At 39.9% G+C, this 21,328-nt stretch overlaps 1 protein-coding gene across 3 annotated transcripts in view; it reads left to right on the forward strand.

The window, feature by feature from the left end:
• DNAJC13 (DnaJ heat shock protein family (Hsp40) member C13) overlaps window positions 1-20,810 on the forward strand; it is a 56,847-nt gene extending 36,037 nt beyond the window's left edge. For 2 of the 3 annotated variants that reach the window (XM_038130181.1, XM_038130182.1), the window contains 23 exons: window positions 86-201; window positions 1,045-1,123; window positions 1,675-1,810; window positions 2,924-3,108; window positions 4,549-4,623; window positions 4,829-4,948; window positions 6,213-6,392; window positions 6,722-6,889; window positions 7,508-7,621; window positions 7,956-8,072; window positions 8,579-8,756; window positions 9,825-9,916; window positions 10,265-10,364; window positions 11,247-11,321; window positions 11,483-11,595; window positions 12,018-12,187; window positions 12,553-12,595; window positions 13,536-13,709; window positions 14,681-14,860; window positions 15,111-15,251; window positions 15,690-15,833; window positions 16,621-16,720; window positions 19,973-20,810. In XM_038130181.1, coding sequence (XP_037986109.1) covers window positions 86-201; window positions 1,045-1,123; window positions 1,675-1,810; window positions 2,924-3,108; window positions 4,549-4,623; window positions 4,829-4,948; window positions 6,213-6,392; window positions 6,722-6,889; window positions 7,508-7,621; window positions 7,956-8,072; window positions 8,579-8,756; window positions 9,825-9,916; window positions 10,265-10,364; window positions 11,247-11,321; window positions 11,483-11,595; window positions 12,018-12,187; window positions 12,553-12,595; window positions 13,536-13,709; window positions 14,681-14,860; window positions 15,111-15,251; window positions 15,690-15,833; window positions 16,621-16,720; window positions 19,973-20,070 — 2,898 coding nt within the window. In that variant the 3' untranslated portion in view covers window positions 20,071-20,810. Of the gene's footprint in view, window positions 1-85; window positions 202-1,044; window positions 1,124-1,674; window positions 1,811-2,923; window positions 3,109-4,548; window positions 4,624-4,828; window positions 4,949-6,212; window positions 6,393-6,721; window positions 6,890-7,507; window positions 7,622-7,955; window positions 8,073-8,578; window positions 8,757-9,824; window positions 9,917-10,264; window positions 10,365-11,246; window positions 11,322-11,482; window positions 11,596-12,017; window positions 12,188-12,552; window positions 12,596-13,535; window positions 13,710-14,680; window positions 14,861-15,110; window positions 15,252-15,689; window positions 15,834-16,620; window positions 16,721-18,445; window positions 18,558-19,972 lie in introns of all 3 variants that reach the window. The other variant, XR_005256138.1, reaches the window with a different exon arrangement.
• Window positions 20,811-21,328: the final 518 nt, after the last annotated feature.

Raw genomic sequence — 21,328 nt, forward strand, 5'->3', positions numbered from 1 at the left:
ATTCTTTAGTAAAACAGCATTTTATTAAAAATTATGTATACTGGTGTCAGCATAAATGAAACACTAATAAATTGTAATTCTTGAGGTCAAACTGTTGAAAGATACCCTAGAAGCTTGGAAGAAGGAGGTGGAGAAGAAGCCACCTACCATGTCAATAGATGATGCTTATGAAGTTCTTAACCTACCCAGAGGACAAGGCCAGTAAGTTGTCTTCAGGATTTAAAGTTGTAGAAATACTTTGTTCAGTGCATGGAGTTTATATAAAGTGAAGTTTCTTATCTCGATATTTGGAATGAATTAGTGGTACCAGCTCAGTCACACAGTCAAGTAGCACCTGCTTCTTTCACAGTGGAGGATTGCTTTGCTAAAAAGAAACGAAGCTTGGAAGTGCAATCTCAATGTTTGAGAAAACAATTGTTATAAGTGTTTAGATAAGCTGAAAATAGGGAAAAGAATGCTCTGAGCTTTGCTCTTTTAAAGGACAAGCTTTAACCATAGTGAGCAAAGAATATAGCAGAACTTGAATATGTTCAAAGGAGCTTTTCTCTGTAATCATCCTTCTCCCTCCCCCATATTGCCTTTTTTCTTGGTGATTATACCCTTAGAATTTTTTGCGTCCTGTCTTGCCACTGGTTTCTGACTTCAGGTCTCTAGAAATGAACCAACAGCAGTTTGTGTTTATCCTTCAAGACCAGTGCACTTACTGCAAATGGTGAAATACTAATTTTCAACACTTGTAGCTCATTTGGATACTTCACTTAAAATATTGAGGGACTTTGAGCACCTTCTGGCTAATATATTAGGTACAAGAGGCATTAAAATACTTTCAGTCTTTAAAATTTCGTCCTATTGTGACCACACGATTACCCCCATTCAGTGTAAGATGATGAAGCAGGGTTTTAAAAAGGAAATTGGATTGCTTTGTAGTTTTCACTCAATTGCAGTTACTGTTAGTACTGTTGTCAGAACCCCAGGCCAGTTTTGCTGTGGTTGTTTTAGGTTTTTTGTTATTAAGTGTAATTGATGGAACTTGTTTTATTGCAGAAATGATGAAAGTAAGATCAGGAAAGCTTATTTCAGGCTGGCTCAAAAATACCACCCAGACAAGAATCCAGAAGGCAGGGTATGTACAGCACAATTTTATGGTGTTAATAAAATGGGAACATATTCAGCTCTTATGTATATTAATTTTGAAATGCAAACTTTGTCTTTCTTCCTTTTAAAAGCTATGCTCTACGTGAATGATAAAATACAGATTAATAATTTAACTAATACCATTCAAGGATTTAGGATTTTTGCAGTAAACTGTTGTAGTCAGATCAGACTCACATCTCAGAAATTATCTTGTTCAGAGAGTTACACATGACCTAAACAAGCTATTTGTTCCCTTTCAGAGACTGACTGCATCCTTTGCCCATTTTCACAATCCAACTGTACTTACTGCTTTTATCTTATGATTGACTTAAAGTCTCTTGCCTAGGACAGAATTCAGGAGACAAAAGAAAACTAATCTATGAACCAGTGTTTGCAGTATTTCCTGAAGTGCAGTGAGGCAGCAAAGCTAGTGCTGTTGCTAGTAACCTGAAATGCTTTATTTTACTTGCACTTAAACTGATGATCCAGTAATTTAGAGTGTTCTTAACAACACTTACGGCTGTTTCTCCTTATTGGCAGGATATGTTTGAAAAAGTTAATAAAGCATATGAGTTTCTGTGCACAAAGTCTGCCAAGGTGATAGATGGGCCAGATCCAGAAAACATAATTTTGATCTTGAAAACTCAAAGCATCCTCTTCAACAGGCATAAGGAAGGTAAGCATGCTGCCTCAGTGTTTTTTGTTTGTTTATTCAGTGGTCATTTCAGTCAGTTTTAATCTCCTCTCTTCTTTAGTCTGTGCTCTGTTGATCTGGTTTCTGGCTTGCCACAGCATTATGTAGCTATGGTATAGGGCTTCAAATTAGGACTTTTTCTTTCATGAAATAAACTAATCTGCAGTAAAACTTAATTCCAAACAGCATGAATAGCTCTTTGAAGTGCTCTGCTCCAATACTAATCAATTTGAATCCTCCTCTGTACGGAGAATTCTGTCTATGCAGAAAAATCCTCGCTAGCACTCAGTCACCCAGATGCTGGTTATACATGAGATTACATCATCTGGCTATTAACAGTGAGCCATTCTTGCAGGAATCCTGACCAGTGTTAGAGTCCTTGGGTGAGTGTGCTGCAACACGACCTATGTCATTGCTCAATTGGGAAAGAGGGATAGCTAGAGCACCCTAACACTTGGCTCCAGCTGCAGTCCCAGGCTGGTAGCTGCTGCCATGTCCACGTCTTAGAGAGCCAACAGTGTTTTGCTGTTTAGGTGTCATGTTATAATGGTAAATTAATAACCTCAAGTGCAATCATAGTCCTCTCAGTTATGTGGAGCTAGAAATAAACGTGTTGGCTTGCAGTTGGCTCCATATGAAAAATGAAATTATGCTTTAGCACTGCTGAATTCTACAGGAATGGAATATGCAATTTAAAACTTAAAATTATTGTGTCAAACTGGACAAGGTCCTTATAGGCATATTGTTAGTCAGTCTTGGCCCAAGACAGAGACCAAGCTATACTTGAGTTTCTCTGGAGAGAGACAAGCATCGTTGGGAAGGCTTTGAGCTTGGGGACTTACTGAGCTGGAGATAAGCCTTTTTATCTTAAATGAGTTCTTCCTGTGAAGTTCTGTTAGCTTCTAGCATGAACAGTTCTATGTGATGAGGAGCTAGATTGTGTGGACTGCTCAGTCTTTTTCCAGATTCTCTGGGTGTTTGACTTCCTTTCCTAGTCCTTGTATATCTGATATATCTTCCACCAATGATTTTGTGGTGACTTAAATTGCTTAGACTGTCCGTATACATAAACTTGGACTTTTTTCCCTCTTTCAGATTTGAAACCTTACAAGTATGCAGGCTATCCTATGCTGATAAAGACCATTACCATTGAAACATCAGATGACCTTCTGTTTTCCAAAGAATCTCCACTGTTGCCTGCTGCTACAGAGCTTGCTTTTCATACTGTCAGTTGTTCAGCATTAAATGCAGAAGAACTGAGGAGAGAAAGTGGAATTGAGGTAAATGTAAAGAAATGTGTTGAAATGCATGCTTTTAGTCCAACTTTTCCATAGCTAGAAATCTTAGATCCTCAGTTCCTGGGAAATCAGATGTAATTGAGAATCACTTTTGATCCTGAGACACCTGTTACACTTAACATCTCAGATATTCTCGATACAGTAGGAGAAATATCTTGCAGAGCATACCCTTTTCTGGACCTAGGCTTATCTATTGAGCTGTAGATAAACAAGCTACATACGAAGTTTCTCTACTCCTTTACAGAACTGCTGCATTTTTTATTTGAAAGAATAGATAAATGTGAACAAGTCACTTGAGCAGGCGGCCTTTTCATTGCACATATTACAATATTAGAACCATATAGGTAGGAAAATATGCTGAAGATCATGAAATCCAACTGTTAATCCCAACACTAACAAGTCCCACTAAATCATATCCTCATGCCTTTTTAATTACCTTCAGGGATGGCAACTCAGCCACTTCCCTTGGCAGCCTGTTCCAGTGCTTGACCATACTTTCAGTGGGGAAATTTCTTTTAATACCCAATCTGAACCTTCCCTGGCACAACATGAGGCCATTTCCCCTTGTCCTGTCTTTTGTTTCTTGGGAAAACAGACCAGTCCTCACCTTGCTGCAGCCTCGTTTCAGGTGCTTGTAGAGAGTGATTAGGTCTCTCCTTAGCCTTCTTTTCTCAAGGCTAAACAACCCCTACTGCCTCAGCTGCTCCTTATCAGATTTGTACTCCAGAACCTTCCCCAGCTCTGTTGCCCTTCTCTGGACATGCTTCAGCACCTCAGTAGCTATCTCGTATAGAAGTGCCCAGAAACGAACACAGCATTCAAGGTGCAGCCTCACCGGTGCTGAGTACAGGGAGACAATCACTGTGCTGCTCCTGCTGGCCACACTGTTGCTGCTCCAGGCCAGGATGCCATTGGCTGCCTTGGCCTCCTGGGCACACCCTGGCTCATGTTCAGTGGCTGTTGAGCAGCTCCCCCAGGTCCTCTTCTGCCAAACAGCTTTCCAGCCACTCTGCCCCCAGCCTGTAGTACTGCATGGGGTTATTGTGACCCAAGTGGCAGACCCAGCACTTCACCTTGTTCAAATTCACACAGCTGGCTTTGGTCCATTGGTCCAGCCTATCCAAATCCCTCTGTAGAGCCTTCCTGCCCTCCAGGAGATCCACACTTCCTTACAACTTAGTGTCATCTGCACACTGAGGTATTAGCTCACATGTGGGAAGACTCTCAGCACTTAAATCATCAAAGGTTATTACTAGCACTTGCAAGGAATTTTGCACTACAAACTGTTTATGCAAGCAGCGGATTTTTGTCAAATGTTTCCCTTCAGCCATTAAAAATGACTTTTCCAGCTAATGTTTTGGTTTTGCTGGCTTGTACCTCTTTTTGTTGTGACTGAATTTGTGCATCATCCAATCCTCACAGGTATTGCAAGATGCATTTAATCGTTGTGTAGCAGTCTTGACTCGTTCTAGCAAGCCAGATGATATGTCTGTACAGGTGAGTTTAAAGCAGCAGCTTTAACTGAGGGTATGGTCTTCTCAGAAGACTGCATTGTGTATGTATATGTATAATATGATAGTAAACACAAATGTGTGTATATAGGTAATAAAAACATTGATCTAGTATTGTACATATAAAAAAATACAATGGTAAATATGCATTTTTCCTCTTCTTGGAACCAATAAAATACTGTGTTTTGTAGGTATGTGGACACATTAGTAAGTGTTATAGTGTAGCAGCTCAGTTTGAGGAATGCAGAGAGAAGATTACAGAAATGCCTAACATAATTAAGGACCTCTGTAGACTACTGTATTATGGCAAGGTGAGTGCTCCTTTCTTTTGTCCAAATGGGTGTTTAACTGTTAAATGTTTAGGGAATATTCTGGGTTTTGGGCAGATAAGACAGTCATAGAATCATAGAATGGTTTGTGTTGGAAGAGACATTCTGTTCATGTTATTCCAAATCCCCTGCCATGAGCAGGGACACCTTTCACTAAACCAAGTTGCTTAGACCTGCATCCAACCTGGCCTTTAACACTGCCAGGGATGGGGCATCCACAGTTTCTCTGGGCAACCTGTTTCAATGCCTCACCACCCTCACAGTAAAGAATACTTTTTAATATCTGATCTAAACCTACTCTCTCTGTTTGAAGGCTTTTCCCCTTATTCTGTCACTCCATACAGTTGTAGGTAGTCCCTCTCCCTCTTTTGTGCAGGCTTCCTTCAGGTACTTGAGGGCCCAATTAGGTCACCTTGAAGCCTTCTCGTTTCTAGGCTGAACAAACCAAATTCTCTCAGCCTTTCCTCATAGATGCAGTACCTGGTCAAACCCTTCTGTAAGATCCCAGCAAATCATGAGATAAAGAACTCAACTGCCTTGTTTCAATGCTTTTATTTTAATCCATTTAAACTGTAGATTTAAACTGCAGCCACTCTAAAGATTCAGATACTTTTGCCTTTTAACTGACATATCAGGCAGCTTGGTTACTGTACTAAATCAGCAGATAAAAGTACTACAACTAGGCCTTGCATAAGCAGATAGACTCTAAAGTCAGCATAAACTCTGGGAACAGTATTTAAGAAGTTTTCTTGCCATTTAGCTCTTTTTAACTTGCCTTATGTTATAAAAATGATTAATTTTGTCTGAATTAAGAAAGGAAAGCTTGTCTTTAACTTTTTATGTGGGGTGTGTGCAAACATGATACTAAAACCAGATTCTAGTAATTGACTGTATATGCTTGTGTGTTGTTTAGTCCCTGCAGGGCACATGTATTGCCGTAAAAAACTTACCTGGCAATCTCTGCCACAGTTTTGAATTTGTTTTCTAGCAGTTCATCAATGCTTCTTTCTAATCATATGAAATAACTATTCAAGTACTCTTGCCTTTGAAAGATGCTGACCAATGAGCCATGTTGATGGTTACCAATATTGCACCTGCAGAAATTATGTCTACTTCAGTTTGTCTCTGGGCCGCTTAGACAGTACTGCAGAATCAGCAAGTTTTGGCTTTTAAATCTTTGGTATGGAAACCAGTTGGCATTCTTTGGTTACAGGCATTAAGGCAAACTTCTTTTTTTGCCCCCCAGACCATACCACGAGTGGCTGCTTTGGGAGTAGAGTGTGTTAGCTCCTTTGCCTTAGATTACTGGCTGCAAACACATTTGTTCCAAGCTGGAGTTCTGTGGTACTTACTGGGTTACCTCTTCAACTATGACTATACACTGGAGGAGAGCGGGATTCAGAAAAGTGAAGATTCAAACCACCAGGTAATGTTGCAGAGGTGCTGTCAACAATCAGTTGCCATCTGTTACTGAGAGACCAAGTGTATTCAGATATTTGTTAGAGTCATTGAACAGCACAAAGAGTAACATTACCAGAGAGTTTTGGAAGGGAATTTTTGTGTAGTGGTGAATACTCTTTGAGTTGGGCTTTTTTTTTGTTTTTTAAAGCATTCAACTGTTAAAGCTGCCAAAGCCCATGATTTCTAATGGACTTCATGCAAGACACTTTTAATCTATATCAAAGAGTATAAAAGTAAATTTGTACTATGAGAAGAAAGCTCTAGGTTTTCTCAAACTGTCTCCATATTTTTCAGGAGGTAGCAAATAGCCTTGCTAAGCTCAGTCTCCTGGCTCTGAGTCGCCTTGGAGGGTATCTTTCTGATGAACAAGCTACTCCTGAAAACCCAGCAATCAGGAAAAGCTTGGCTGGAATGTTGACACCCTACATTGCAAGAAAACTTGCTGTGGTCAGTCCTACTGAGGTAAGCATCTGTTGGCCAAAACTTTGTCTAGTGATTTATAAAAGGAGTGGCTGGTTGCTTCTAAAACACCGAACTCTCTTAGACCAACTTGATACTGAGAACAGCAGTGTGATTTTTATTTGCGGTTGAGGTGACTCAGGGTAAAGAAACTGCTTCAGCCTCAAACACTATGGACAGGAACAGTGTTCTATAGACTAATATTTGCAAAACAAATACAGGAACAAAAAAGTGGAGTTAATTGTTCAAGGCTTAAGGACATAATGATGATGGAGAGCAAAGGTTAAACTTAACTCTTTAAAAGTGGTGCCAAGGAAGTCATCTGTAAAGAGATAGATACTGCAAGTAGTTGTTGATCACTGTCAAAATGGATGGAGAATCTGAAATAAGTGTCTCAGAGCAGAACAAAGAGAAAACTAAAATTTAGATTGTACTTTACCACATAACTTGCACATACTGTTTTTCCTGTATGTTTTTCCAATATGGGAAGTTTCCTACTTTAAACTTGCTTGTGTAATTAGTCTAGCTGTTAATGAGATTACCATGAAACATGCTGATTACCGTGCATAACAAGCCAGAACTGTTGTAAATGTGTTAAATTGTGTAAATTCCTTTTTTTAGACTCTGAAGATGCTCAACAGTAACACAGAGAACCCCTACTTGATCTGGAACAATGGGACACGAGCTGAATTACTTGAGTTTTTGGAATCTCAGCAGGAAAGCATGATCAAGAGAGTAAGATACTCTTTACTTTAAATCCCAGTACTATTTTTTTAAAAAACTGCTCCATGTTTTCCTATATCCTCTTGGGATGCAATTGTATGGTTAATACAAGTATCCATGGTTGTCTACCCCAAAGTCACCTTCTTCATTCTGTAGTTTTTTAAAGAAAACAAAAACCCTAAAATTTGCTTGTTCATTTTGTGTTATGTATCAGTCTGAGCTTCTGACTTGCTGAGGCATTAAGTTTTCTGTTCAAATATTGCCTGTTTCATGATCGGATTATAGCTTTACACTTCCTACAAGATTATTTTCTGTCTGAGCTTGTGCTGCTTATCTCTGCTTAAAGGGTGATTGTGACAAGAGCTATGGATCTGACTTTGTCTTCAGTGACCATGCAAAGGAACTTATTGTGGGAGAGGTTTTTGTTAGAGTCTACAATGAGGTCCCTACCTTCCAACTAGAGGTGAGATGTAGCTAAAAATTTTCCTGTTAAAATTAGTGTTTGGAATGCTACTTCTTCCTGTTTGTCTATCTGTCAGTGCAAGCAGAATGGAGGAAATACAAAATGTTAAGGAAATTTCCTTCAAGATCAGCATGTTATGAGAAAGCTTTTTACTGGAGCAGAATAAATTAAAAGACCAAGTCTGTCATAAAGATGTGCTCTTCAGATGTCTTAATGACTTCTCTCTACAAGCTTGTGAGTTGATTGGGTTGGTTCAGTAATTCCAGGAGGTGCCTATTGGCTTTACAGTCAATCTCTATGTATGGGCAAACACACACCTGTCGGAGTAGTGGCAGCTTTTTAAGTGTATGTTTAGCTAGAAGTAGGGTTTAATGTGATCATAGAGAAGATCTGCCTGTCTGAAAGAAATAAATATGTGAAATATAGAAGTTATTTGGATACATTTCCTTCTACTGTGGGTACTGTTGCATCACACAGCTAAAAATGCTGTCATCTCTACTTCAAAGCTCCCTAAAGCATTTGCTGCAAGCCTCTTGGATTACGTAGGCTCACAAGCACAGTACCTTCATACGCTCATGGCAATAACTCAGACTGGGAAAGTGGAGTCAAATCAACATGGAGATCGCTTACGGAGAGTTGAAATGGCCCTGGAGGCTCTGAGAAATGTCATAAAACACAACCCAGGTAGGCTTAAAACTGAATTTCTGTAGTATACTCCTCTGTTGACAGCCTTAAAAACTGAACTTCTGTAGTCTGTAACTTCCAGTGAGAAAAAAGATTTTTTTGCTTGCTGACAGACTTTAACATTATTGGTAATCCATATAAGCTAGTTTTTTCCCTTACCTGGAGAACACTGTCAGTAAATGTAGCAAAATTTTGGGGTAAATTCAAGCCTTATCTGTTTTCATGTCTGAATCATTAGGTTTTAAATGTAATTTAATCCTGCTGTTGCTAGGAAGACTTAAACCTCTTGAAAGAAACTTTCTGTAATTCTTCAAAGAATCTTCAACTGAGTTTTAAACTTCGTTGCATCAAAAAGTCTTGCTGAACTGAGTACTTTGTGCTAGTAAACACCTAAATTCCACCTCTGTTAGGGCTGTAGTAAAGCAAGGGGACAAGATGCTCTTGAGAGTGGGCAGCAAAGTTTAATAAGCAGACATCAATGTATAGACTGGAAAAGCCTGAGACAAATGATTAGGATGTTTTCCTTCTGTATTATATGCTACTTCTAAAAGTAAATCATGTTACTATTGTGGCATCTAATAATAGCTGGTTAGGATGTTCTCTTGTGTTTGCAATTATAAACCTGAAGGCAGCTGCTCCTGCTGGAGATAGCAACCCTGCTCTGAGCTGGGACATTCTGAAAGGACAAGTGTATTTGAAGACAATAGGTTTTGATGGTCAATGGTAAATAAAATTACAGAATTTGTTTAGTTGTTTTGTAAGAATGCAAGTAACTAGGTAGTCCAAGAACTATATCAGTTACTTTCCTTGGAGTGGGGAGTTACCTTCTTGTTTTTGAAATATTGTTGACCTGAAATTCTGTAGAAGCTAGATTAATAGAGAGGAGTCCATAATTTTCTAACTCTGTAGCCGGTGCTGTCCTGTATGAGCTATTAAAACTTCTGTGCCCAACTACACACAGCTGTGTAGTCTGTAACACCTCTCTGTAGAGTGAAATATGGGCATGGGAATTGGCCTTCAGTGAGTGCTTTGTCTAGCATGAAGAATAACTTACTTGGTCTCTTGCAGGTTCTGAATGTGAATGCATAGGGCACTTTAAGTTGATATTCTCCCTTCTGCGTGTTCATGGAGCTGGCCTGGTGCAGCAGTTGGCTCTGGAGGTAAAAAACTGAACCAATCAAAAAACAACCCACAAACTCCCAACCTCCCTGTCTGGATGCTTTACGTGATCACCATAAACAAAACTGATTGTGTAGCTGTTAGAGTAGCTTTTTAAAAACGCTGAGATTGGGGTTCCAAGGTGTCAGTTCCTCCTTGGAAGAACATGTGTCATGCCTGTGTCTTTGCATCCTTCTTGCCTGAAGAGACAAAACAACTTGTTGGCAGGAATAAATGTTGTAAATATCAGTTCTGGTAGCCAATGAATTGGCTGACTTCATACCCTGGGTTTTCTGAAAAGTGTCTGAATAGCTGAAGTATAATCAAGTGCTGTTTTTGATCTTTTGCAGGTAGTGAACATAGTAACAAGTAATCAAGAATGTGTTAACAACATTGCTGAGGCAATGGTCCTTGCTAACTTACTGGCACTCCTGCATTCCTTACCTTCAAGTAGGTACCGTAGGATTCTCCATCTTGCAAGGCAAAGGGTTTCCAACTCAGGAATGTATAAGAATGCAGCTGGCTGAAATTAGCTCTGAGTTTTAGGTTACAATGGTCTTACTACCTTTATAGGATAGAGAGCTGGGTTATGAAGAGAAGCTACAGTAAGAACACCTATATATTGGAACAAAGCTTTTCTCAGGTTTCCTAGCTGTTGCTGTGCTCCATTCCAGTTGCTCAGCTATTAATGAGAGCAGTAAAGACAGTACTGCAATACATCCTCAGTGAAGCATGGTGTTTCTATGCCCACTCCTAATAGCATTCTTCAGCTATCAGTTATTCTCTTCTAGATAAGAAAAGCAGAACTACCAAACAGAAATCACCATTTTTTAAAGAAGATGACAGGAAGCAGGAATAGAAATAGTTTTTTAAACAAATGGAAAATTTAGACCATCTCTGTGCTCACACAGGCCCTATGGTATGCTGCTAAGTCACTTCTGTCAGCTGATTTAAACATTGACTATCATATCCAAAGCTATCAGGACAGTTTACAAAAATGTTGTGTGTGACCAGTTTTTTGTCTTAAATGTGTGACCTGAAACTTAGGAAATGCAGGCACTCTAATTACTTCTGAGTTGTGTAGTGTTCCATTGACAAATTATTCCTGGGAATTTAGCTAATTAGCATCTAATTAAGAAGTTATGCTGCATTAGAATGTGGGATTGATTTGACATTCCTTAACAAATGTAGTGTAGGCAAAAATCCCTAAGCTTGTAGTTGTCAGAAGCTTTATTATAGTTTTGATACAGTTTTCTTTTAAGATGAGTTGCATTTATCTTCTATTTTTTATTCTCTGTGACACAAAGTTCTTAATGCACTTTATTTTGACAGGTCGGCAGCTTGTCCTTGAAACTTTGTATGCTCTGACATCTAGCACAAAAATAATTAAAGAGGCCATGGCAAAAGGTACAGTACTACACTGAAAGCAAATGTTTCTGCAACAATGGGCTAAAGTGCCCAGAGTGGCCGCTCTTCCTTTTAAAATAATCAGTGTGGAATTGGAGAATTTCTACTACTTGTGAGCAGAAAAATATACTAATTGAATGCTCCCTATCTCTTTGTTACAGGTGCTTTAATCTACTTACTAGATATGTTTTGCAACTCGACTCATCCACAGGTCCGGGCCCAAACGGCAGAGCTTTTTGCTAAAATGACTGCAGATAAGCTGGTGGGTCCAAAGGTAAGAATCTTAACAGCTCATGTTGGAACTCTTTCTTGATACTACCTGCATCTCTCCAAAGGTGAGCAGAAAAATCCTCTTCTGTATCTGAAATACTCATGTAAGGAGCAATCAGGCTTTTTCAAAATAATTTAACTTTTAATCTGTGAGCAGACTTCTAGAATCTGTTGTATGTATGGTAACTTGTATAAGCAGTTTGGTTTCCATTTGTAATGACTTTACAGTAGAGACCTAGATTTCAGTGCCACTGGCTATTGCTATTTGAAATGATGGCACAATTTTATTTTGTGGTGTTGTAGTCTAGCACTTGACAATTCTAGCATTAAAGACAGTGGACATTGTGGAATTTTCTATTTCTGTCAGTTTGTCCTGTCGGTTTGTCATATGATAGACTAAGTGTCATTTATGTTCATCCCTTCTAGGTTAGAATCACACTAATGAAATTTTTACCTGGAGTCTTCATGGATGCCATGAGAGACAACCCTGAAGCTGCTGTTCATATCTTTGAGGGAACCCATGAAAATCCAGAATTAATTTGGAATGACAGCTCCAGAGAGAGAGTATCAACAACAGTTCGAGAAATGATGCTTGAGTATGTGGAAACCTTCTGACTCAGTTATCTTTAACTGAGACACACTCTGGCAGTAAAACAGAGTAGCTGTAGAAGAACTGTGAGACAGAGCTCTGCCTGTAAAAAGTAGAATTCTTGCAAGCCAGACTTCAGTGAAATAAACTTGTTCACTGTTCGTGTACTGTACCAGTAAGTCAGCAATGCAGGTGCAGTTTGTGCACAGTCCAGTTATTTGCTCACTGCTGTAGGATTTGGAGGGATACAGCAGGGGTAGAATGGAGCTTAGAAACTAGAGCTGCTTCACAATGATGGAGGGAGACTAAGGTGTCAAGTAGAGAAGACAACTGCTCTTTTACTGCTCATTAAAACTTACTTTCTTTTTAAAGGCACTTTAAACTTCAGAGGGACAATCCTGATACTAACTGGAAGGTAAAAATATACTGTTTCTGCTTTGTGTGTGTCCAGGGAGGCTGTCAGCCACATGATAATAGATGCCTGTATTCGACTCTTAACAGGCTTTTCTCTTAAAGTACTAACAGGAATTCATTGCTGTGCTGTGAACATAACTGTTCATAACTGGAAACATAACTGGTTTAATGTTGAATTGATGCTATTGTTACTACTTGCAGCTTGAAATGAGATACAGGTAAAACCACTGTCAGGATACTCTGAACATTTTGATAGTTTAAATGATTCTAAAACTCATCAAAAGTCAGCAACAAAGGAGAATAGTGAGACATCACTGGCTTGTTGGAAAAAGTCCTGTCACTACATAGCCATAGTAAACTTGCTCTTGGTAAATGTGAAGTAATTTTAGCAATTCACTGGGTCTCAAAAAATATTTGAGTTCTTAAGCCATTCCCTCACATCAGGCCCATCAATGAGGTGTTTCAGCATGTAGTGATTCCCAGTATCTGTGAAAAGCTAGACATTATTTCCTCCCAACAGTCCTCTACTTCAACATTATGATGAGTTTAGAAACTCGTTTAATGTCTATTTTGGTCCAGATGAAAACTGGAAACTTCCCAGGACTGATGGTGAGAAACCTTTCCCTGAAGCGTGCAAGGAAGGAAAGGGCTGTTCTATCATCAGCCTTGTTGCTGGTGCGTCTCTTGAACTAGGGTTTGCCACTGTTGCAGTTGTAGGTTCAGTTATTTGTGTTCTTTGAAAGAAAAGTTCACTGTAGTGGTACTGCCTGCACTGCACTGTTCTTTCTACTGTCACTTCTTACCTCATGTAAGATGAAGGGTTTATTGGCTTTGCACAGCTCTGTTTCGGAGAATACAGTTAGTGATCCTGACCACTTAGAGAAACAATTTTAGGTCTCTCAAATACCCTTGTCAATAACTTCCACTTTACAATTCAACAGCTGCCTGAAGACTTTGCTGTGGTGTATGGTGAGGCAGAAGGTGAACTTTCAGTGGGGGGAGTCTTCCTCAGGATTTTTATTGCCCAGCCGGCCTGGGTTTTACGGAAACCAAGAGAATTTCTCATTGCACTGTTGGAAAAGTTTACTGAACTACTGGAGAAAAATAACCCCCATGTAAGATGATTTTTTTCTGATTCTATGCTTTGAATTTTTTTAGCATTCTTAAGTTTTTAGTCTTTTAGTTTCTGATTAACTTAGATTCTCACATTTTATTCCCATCATAAATGGGCTTTTCTGTCTGCTTTCTGACTCTGTAAAAGTGTGTTGATATGTTAGGCAACTTTTGAACATGAGTCAAGGTTTTTCAAGTCCCTGAAGCCATAGAATTAGCTTCAGTTAAGTCTTAAGAGACTTATTTTGTCTTTTTTTGCTAGAGATGAGGCTTAACAAATTAAGTAAGTGTCTTTTAATTATTCCATGACTGACCAACCTAAAAAAGGCATTTGTTCTACACCACCTAAAAATTTTCTGCTCTTGAGACTTCTGTTGTCCTTCTGCAACACTAAGTTCCCACTCTGGTATAAATTATGTGACTAAGGCTGCCACCATAGTTAGTGTAATGAGTACAGCAAATGTGTTACAGTTTAAAAATTAATTTTTAAACAGTGTTCAGACAGATTCTGTGTTAGACTTGCAGGATGGAAACTAACTAGCATGTTGAATGAAACAGGCACCTTTATTACACAGATGTGATAGCAGTTTGTAGAGGCATGCAGAATACACAGGGTGTGACAAGTGCTTCTGCACAGACTGCAGAATCCTTCAGGAATTCAGGTGGTCAGCTGAACATCCATGCTATCAGTGCTTCCACCAAGCAACTTGGCCAGATATTGGATTCTCAATATGCTAGAAATAGTGCTTAGGAATTCCTGTGTCATCTGTCTTTGTGGAACTATTGGATGTTTGCCACTATTGGAGCTGGTAATCATGTTCTTAACTTGTTGTTTTAACAGTTTGAGAGCAAAGTGATATAAAATCATCAGGGAAAAAATCTATAATGCAAAGCAAGTGAGAAATGTTGTTATTATGATGATACATAAGGCTTTACTGAGTTACACTTTCTGTTGATTTTCAATTTTCTGCAGGGGGAAACTTTAGAAACCATTACCACAGCAACTGTGTGCCTGTTCAGTGCCCAGCCTCAGCTAGCTGATCAAGTTCCTCCTCTTGGTCATCTTCACAAGATAATCCAGGCTATGAATCACAAGAACAATGCCATTCCTAAAAGTGCCATTCGTGTCATGCACATATTGTCAGACAATGAGGTACTGAATCATTTAAGTGCTTGAGAGGAGAAAAGCATAGCTGGAGTTATTTGTATTGTTTAGTAGTGTTCCTAAAAGGGCATTATTCTAACTGTAAATACCGTGTAGCCAGTGAACAGGGACCTATAGCTAATTAAAGGAGAATTTCTAGATTAAACACTGAGAAACTCATGGTGTTGGCTGACCATATCTGCAATAACCATTAATCTTGGCATAAAACGAAGTCCTCAGGATGTTTATCTCTCTACAGCTTTGTGTTAGAGCGATGGCATCGCTGGAGACCATTGGCCCTCTCATGAATGGAATGAAGAAGAGATCGGATGTAGTTGGGATAGCCTGTGAAACACTCAATCGAATGTTTCAGAAGGAACAAACTGACTTAGTAGCCCAAGTAAGTAGTACATTTTCAAGACTGAAAAAATGTGGTATATTTAAACTGTTCAACTTAAATGGCATCTGGGAAGCTTCCTGGACACTCAACTAATGTGCTTTTCTTGTTGGAAAAGTTTTTTATCTGAAATGCAGACCTGTTCAGGGGTGTTACCTGAGCATTGAAGCTTAATGCACAGGGTAGTGTTGTGTCCACTGAGAAAGTGTAGTGGAATGCCAACTTAATTCAACTGAGTTTACACCTAGATAAGGCAGAATTGCTGGACAGTATCTTTGCTTTCTCTTGTTTGTATTCATACAGCTCAGGAAAAATGGACTCATCTTGGCATTTGTAGTAATAGCTGTTGGCACTTCTGGTTCACACTAATGCTAGTGATATAAAAATTCTGTATGGAACTTCCTGTCCGTGTTAAGACAACTCATTTGGGTATGTTTGCAGGCTTTGAAAGCAGACTTGGTCCCGTATCTTCTGAAGCTGCTTGAAGGTGTTGGTCTTGAGAACCTGGAAAGCCCATCTGCAACAAAAGCTCAGATTGTTAAGACTCTGAAATCCATGTCTCGTAGCCTGCAGTATGGGGAACAGGTGAGTACTCACAAGTCCTTATCTGGGCTTTAACACTTGGTAGGTGTGTACCAAACTCTGAACATCCCTTGTTTAACCTTCTGACTGTCATGTGCATCATTCCACCTAAAGTGTTTAAACACTGCAATTGCAAAATGATTATGGTTTGGAATTTCTTCACTTCTTGTGGAGAAGTTGTTGGTTCAATGCATGTGAAGACCACTAATAAAAAAGACAAATCCCCAGTGCAGAAATGTTCTATGAGCTGGTTATCTTTAACTGACAGCTCTTGAGAATTTGTGTTATAAATGGAAATTTCTCCTCTGTTTTCTGAATAAATACATAACTGCAGCAGCTTTATGGATGTATATCTAAGAAAATCCACTAACTGTGCTAGTTCTTAATGCCTTTCTCTTACCCTTTTGTTGAAAGCTTTCTCAAGGGGAGGAAACTTGGAATAGGTCTTTCTTCCACGTAGTCCCTATCTTGCTCTAGTACAGGAAAAGTCCTATTTTTCCTCAGCTGTCAGTGAGTGGCAAGGGCTGCTTCTAGGGTTGCTTTTCCTTGTCACCTTTCTAGGGGGCAAAGGATAAAGTCAAGCTACTGAATAACTTCTTTTGAGCATTGTGCTTAGCTGCACAATTCACATGGAAAAACAAGTCTCCTAGGAAATGTGCATGAATTCCATATCTCAGCCTGAACTACTGCCATGTTCTTCAGTGTAATCCCTTCAGAATGGTTTGGATTTGTTTGCCTAGAACACGACAAATGGCACTTGCTCACTGTGTTATCTCTACAAATACTGTAGGTAAACGAAATTCTGTCCCGTTCTTCTGTGTGGAGTGCCTTCAAGGATCAGAAACACGACTTGTTCATTTCTGATACACAAACATCAGGATACCTCACAGGTTAGCAACTCTTTTCTGTTTATGTCCTGAATTATATTGAACTGTTACTTAATTGTCACACTGGACTCTGGAGTTACTGTTTATCCCCAGGATCTAGTGCCATCACATGGTCTGAACAGTCACTGCTGTAAAAATACAGTAAGTTTTTAAAACACTTACTAAAAGGTAAACTTTTTGCTGGTTGAGAATGTATTTCTCTGCATAGTCTTTACTGTACATACTTAGCAAAAGGATCTGGGCACTGGTAAGACTTGCAAGTACTCTGTAGTGATAGAGCAGAGATGTAATTGAAACTGATGAATGACAGTAGCTTTCCTTGCTTTCTCAGGATCAGTCTACTTCAGTTCTAGAACACAAGTTTGTCTACAGTTGGAGGGATGTGTAAACTGTCTTCAGAATCACTCAGACTGTCTGTATCAGTTGGCTGTGTGAACTGCCTACAACTTTAGGGTTAGGCAGGTAGTTGTACTGTTGGAAAAGTTGGAATACTAATCAGTTGGAGTATGAGGCTGTGTTCCAGCCAGAATCGGTGGCCTGCCAGGGTGGCCTCATGCCTGTATGTGGAGCTTGCAGCATTTGCCTCACTTCCACAGTGGTGCAGCTTGGGTGGGTCCCCTGCTGGTGCCACCAAGATTGAAATGGCACCTCAGATGTACCCCAGCCCCACTGGTGGTGAAGAAGAGCATTTTAGCTGTGTGTGCTGTGCACTGTGTGCACAATAAGGTTGGCAACTGAGGGAACTTCCTTGCATGGTGCATACACAATCCCAGATCAGTTACGTCACTGAAAATCAACTCCTGTTCTTCCTTCACTTGAGCAGCACTTGACAGACACAATATCACAGTCCAAAACATCACTATCATATAAAATATTTTCAGATGTAGCAAATAATGTCATTGCAGCAAACTTTCTGCAAACTTCTGACTCCTCAGTAGCCAGCAGCTGAACAAACACTTGGTCATAAAAGCTTTGGCTCACAGGTGAGGCTTTAAAGTCCTTTGTGTCAAGCCAGTGTGGACACAGCCATGTGCCACATGGAACTGTCTCATCTAACCCAATTTTGGAATCTTGGTAAAGCTTTTGAGCATAACTGAACTAATGAGATGTAAATCAGTAACTGAACTAATGAGGTGTAAATCAGATGGCCAGAGTTTTTCCTGCAAGATACTAGCATGTATTTTGAGACAATGAAGCAAGAACCTTTCAAGTCAGGAACTACAAGCAACTACTTCCAGCAGCTGTATTTTGAGAGTAGGTATTGCAACACTTGATGCATTTTTTTCACACAGCACTCTGCGCTTTAGCTCTGAACAGGAGTTTTCTGGTTTTGTATTGTTTAATGCCAGTTCGACAAAGAACACTGGAACTGATTCAGTTTGTACTGAATTTCCTTGGTATTTCATAGATACTATAAATTCAGGAATAGGAAGAAAATGCTGACTGATTATTGGCCAAGAACTGAAACTATACCAGATGTGGTCAGGCTTGAGACTGGGGGCAATACAGTTTTCCAATTGCCTTAAGGCCTGTGCTGCTTTTAAATTGCCTAATGTTTAAGTGCTTGCCAATGTAGAATGAAGGTGCTGTACAAATGCAAAGTGTAGATGGAAACCAAGCTTTATTTTTAACCTCTCTTATCTTGTATTCTGCCTTATGTCTTGCTTCAAATTGCTTTGCTATTTGCACTTCCCTTGAAACTTCCCTTGCTTATTTCTCTTCCCTCAGGTGTCTCTTCTCCTTCCCTTCTAACTGGCAGCAGTCCCCTTCACCTGAGAAGTGGGCTTTAGATCTGCTGTGTCAGGCAGCTTGCTAACTTCTGTGTAGCTCTCTAAAGCAGGTAGATACCACCTCACAGAACGCACGCTGCGCTCGCTGCATTCCGAGTAACAGATGCATGTCCTAGAGCTGTACAAATGCGTGGTTCCCAACTGCCCAACACCGACACACTTGCCTTCCTCGAGCATACAGGAGCACTACACTGACACCTGCACTGGCTGGTACTTGCTGGTACTACACAGGAATTCAACTTTGGAACTATGTTAGGAATCCTCCATAATGGAAAAGCTTGAGGCACTAGATAACTATGGGGAGTTTTTGCACTAGGATGGGTAGCAGCGGGTGTGACACTTGGCAGATTCCACTGATGGGCTGGCAAGGAGAGGTCCCCTCCTGCAGCCAGAGAGCTTTTTATTGCCAGAGGCACCGCTTGCTTTGCTCTCTGCCTCGCAGTAGTAGTGTGGGACTGTTTGCAGGGAGACCCCTGATGCTCTGGCTGAAGTGTGAGAAAGGAGGGTGGGGCAGGAAGGAATAGTAAATTTGGGGTAACTCAGTGAGGATAGCTTAAAGGGGAAGAGTACAGGACACAGCAGAACTTAGTATGTTGAATATTGGCAGTGTAGGCCGGAGCTCTAAGACCAAGTCGATCATTGTATTGGTGCAGGAACATTTTGTGAGTGATCCATTTTCTAGTCACTAATATGATAAAAATTACAGTTAAAACACCTCATGCTGCAACCTAAGTTTTTACTGCATTGGTTGAAAGTTTCAATATGAGTAAATTTTTAATTTTAGGCTTGAATTCCAGGGAGAGGGGCTGTGCCTAGAGGGCAAAACTGATTGCCCCTATCATAATCAACATAGAAACTTAGTAATGGTGTGAGTCCTGCATCTCCAGTGTAGAATTTCTGTATACCAAGAATGCTGTCACTTTATTCGAACTGAAGGCACAAAATGCTGGCTAGACAAGCTGTAGGCAGTTCTATTTCTTCATGGGGCAGCCCATTGGGCTTCCTGGAACTATGTAGCTGGGAAAAACCTTTACAACACTGAAAAGATACACAAGGAGCCCAGTAGTGGAACACATGCCTGAACTCACTTTAATTCCATGGCAAAACCTTTCTTTAGCAAAGGAAGGCCATCCCCACTTTATTGCTGCTTCCATGCTGGAAGGTGAGATGCGTGATGCAGGTGGTTGGGGTTCTTTTCCACTTATTTGGCATATCAGAATAAAAAAAAACCTGAGCAAACCCAAAAATGGTCTCCACCAGCTATTCCACTTGGTAGACTAAGAAGTCTTAGTTTCTAGTGTTCCTAGATTTTAAAGAATCTAAAGAAAAAAACTCTTAAATGTTCTTGTGTAAGGTGTCTGGTTGACTCAGATGATGTATCTGAGTGTTACCAGATAGAATAAAGCTGTTCAGTCACCCAGTGGAAGGAAAACTAATCACCAGTATTTATTCTTCCTCCTGAAAGGCCCTGGAGTTGCTGGTTACCTCACTGCAGGGACGACGTCATCCGTAATGCCCAACGTACCACCCCCGGTAGACAACGAAGTGGGAGATGTCAGCTAAGGACTGGAAATCCTTGTGGAAGAGACAAAGGCAGACTGGCCAGTGATGAGGAACAGCACTTTCCTCCAATACATTGAAGTGAACTTACTGCCTTGCCAGGTGTTTATGACAGTGTTATTCCTTTTTTCTATGACTTTTTTTTAGGAAAAGTCAGTGATTCTAACTACCACACTGTAACACAAGAAAGCACTCTGTGGATCAGCTGAAATGGGTACACAAGAATTTTTTCTTGTTGTACATAAGCACATTTTGTTCCTTTATATTTGTTTACAAGACTGTGAATCAAACTTTCCTAGTTTTTATATTTTATGAATTAGCATGACTGGAGTTGAGCTACAGTCTAGAGGAATTGGGCTAAAATAACTTTGACCTCACCAACCCCACTAAAAGGGCATCCCTTCATTTCTCAGTCTGATGTGATCACTTCCATTGAACATGACCTGAAAAGGGTTTGTTCCTGCACCAGTTCACTCATGTCCTTAATCATTAACATTATCTTCTTCCTCGGATCAAACAGCATTAGACATTTGTATGTATAACTGGCTTGACCAAATTGACGAAGCTTCAGCAAAAAAAACCTTAAAAAGTTGACATGTTATGTAAGAAATTAGTGTAATTGTGAAATGTTCTATACATTATCCAGTATATAAAAACTTTCTATATTGAGTGTACATTATACAGATCATTCATATGTACATAGAATTTTAAAATAAAGGGAATTAAGAGCCTTGTTAATGAGATAAAGGTGGTATTCTTGTCTAGCTGTTCATTGAAAGTGAGAGAAATGAGGGTGGGTAGAGACCATAATTGGAATGTGGCTAAATATGGTCCTGGGCATTCTTGGTTGAAGAAACACTTTGTGCAGGTTCTGACAGCCTAGAGCAGAACTCTTGAACATGTAGTAGTACAGTGCAGGTGGTTTTGTATTTAAAGTGCATTTCAGCCACTGACCTCCTGCCACTCTCAACTTCCTGGAGAACATTCTTGGCAGGAAGCAGGAGGAAACTAAGGTGGATGGAAATGTAAACAAGAATTACTGCTTTCTCAAAAGAGGTTATAATCTCGGTTTTAAGTATAATGAGGTAAGGAACTTCATGGAATGCTTCTAGTTCTAGGTACTCTGCCACTGTACCACCTGAGTGACCACTGCAGCTGTAGCTGGACACCCTTAGGTGAGCACTCAGCTCTGGGCTCAAGGACAGAATTGGCACAGCCTCATCCTGAAGACTGAGCCAAGCAGAGTGTGTTCCCCCCAGGC

Source organism: Motacilla alba, chromosome 2, assembly GCF_015832195.1.
Source record: "Motacilla alba alba isolate MOTALB_02 chromosome 2, Motacilla_alba_V1.0_pri, whole genome shotgun sequence".
NCBI classification, from domain to species: domain Eukaryota; kingdom Metazoa; phylum Chordata; class Aves; order Passeriformes; family Motacillidae; genus Motacilla; species Motacilla alba.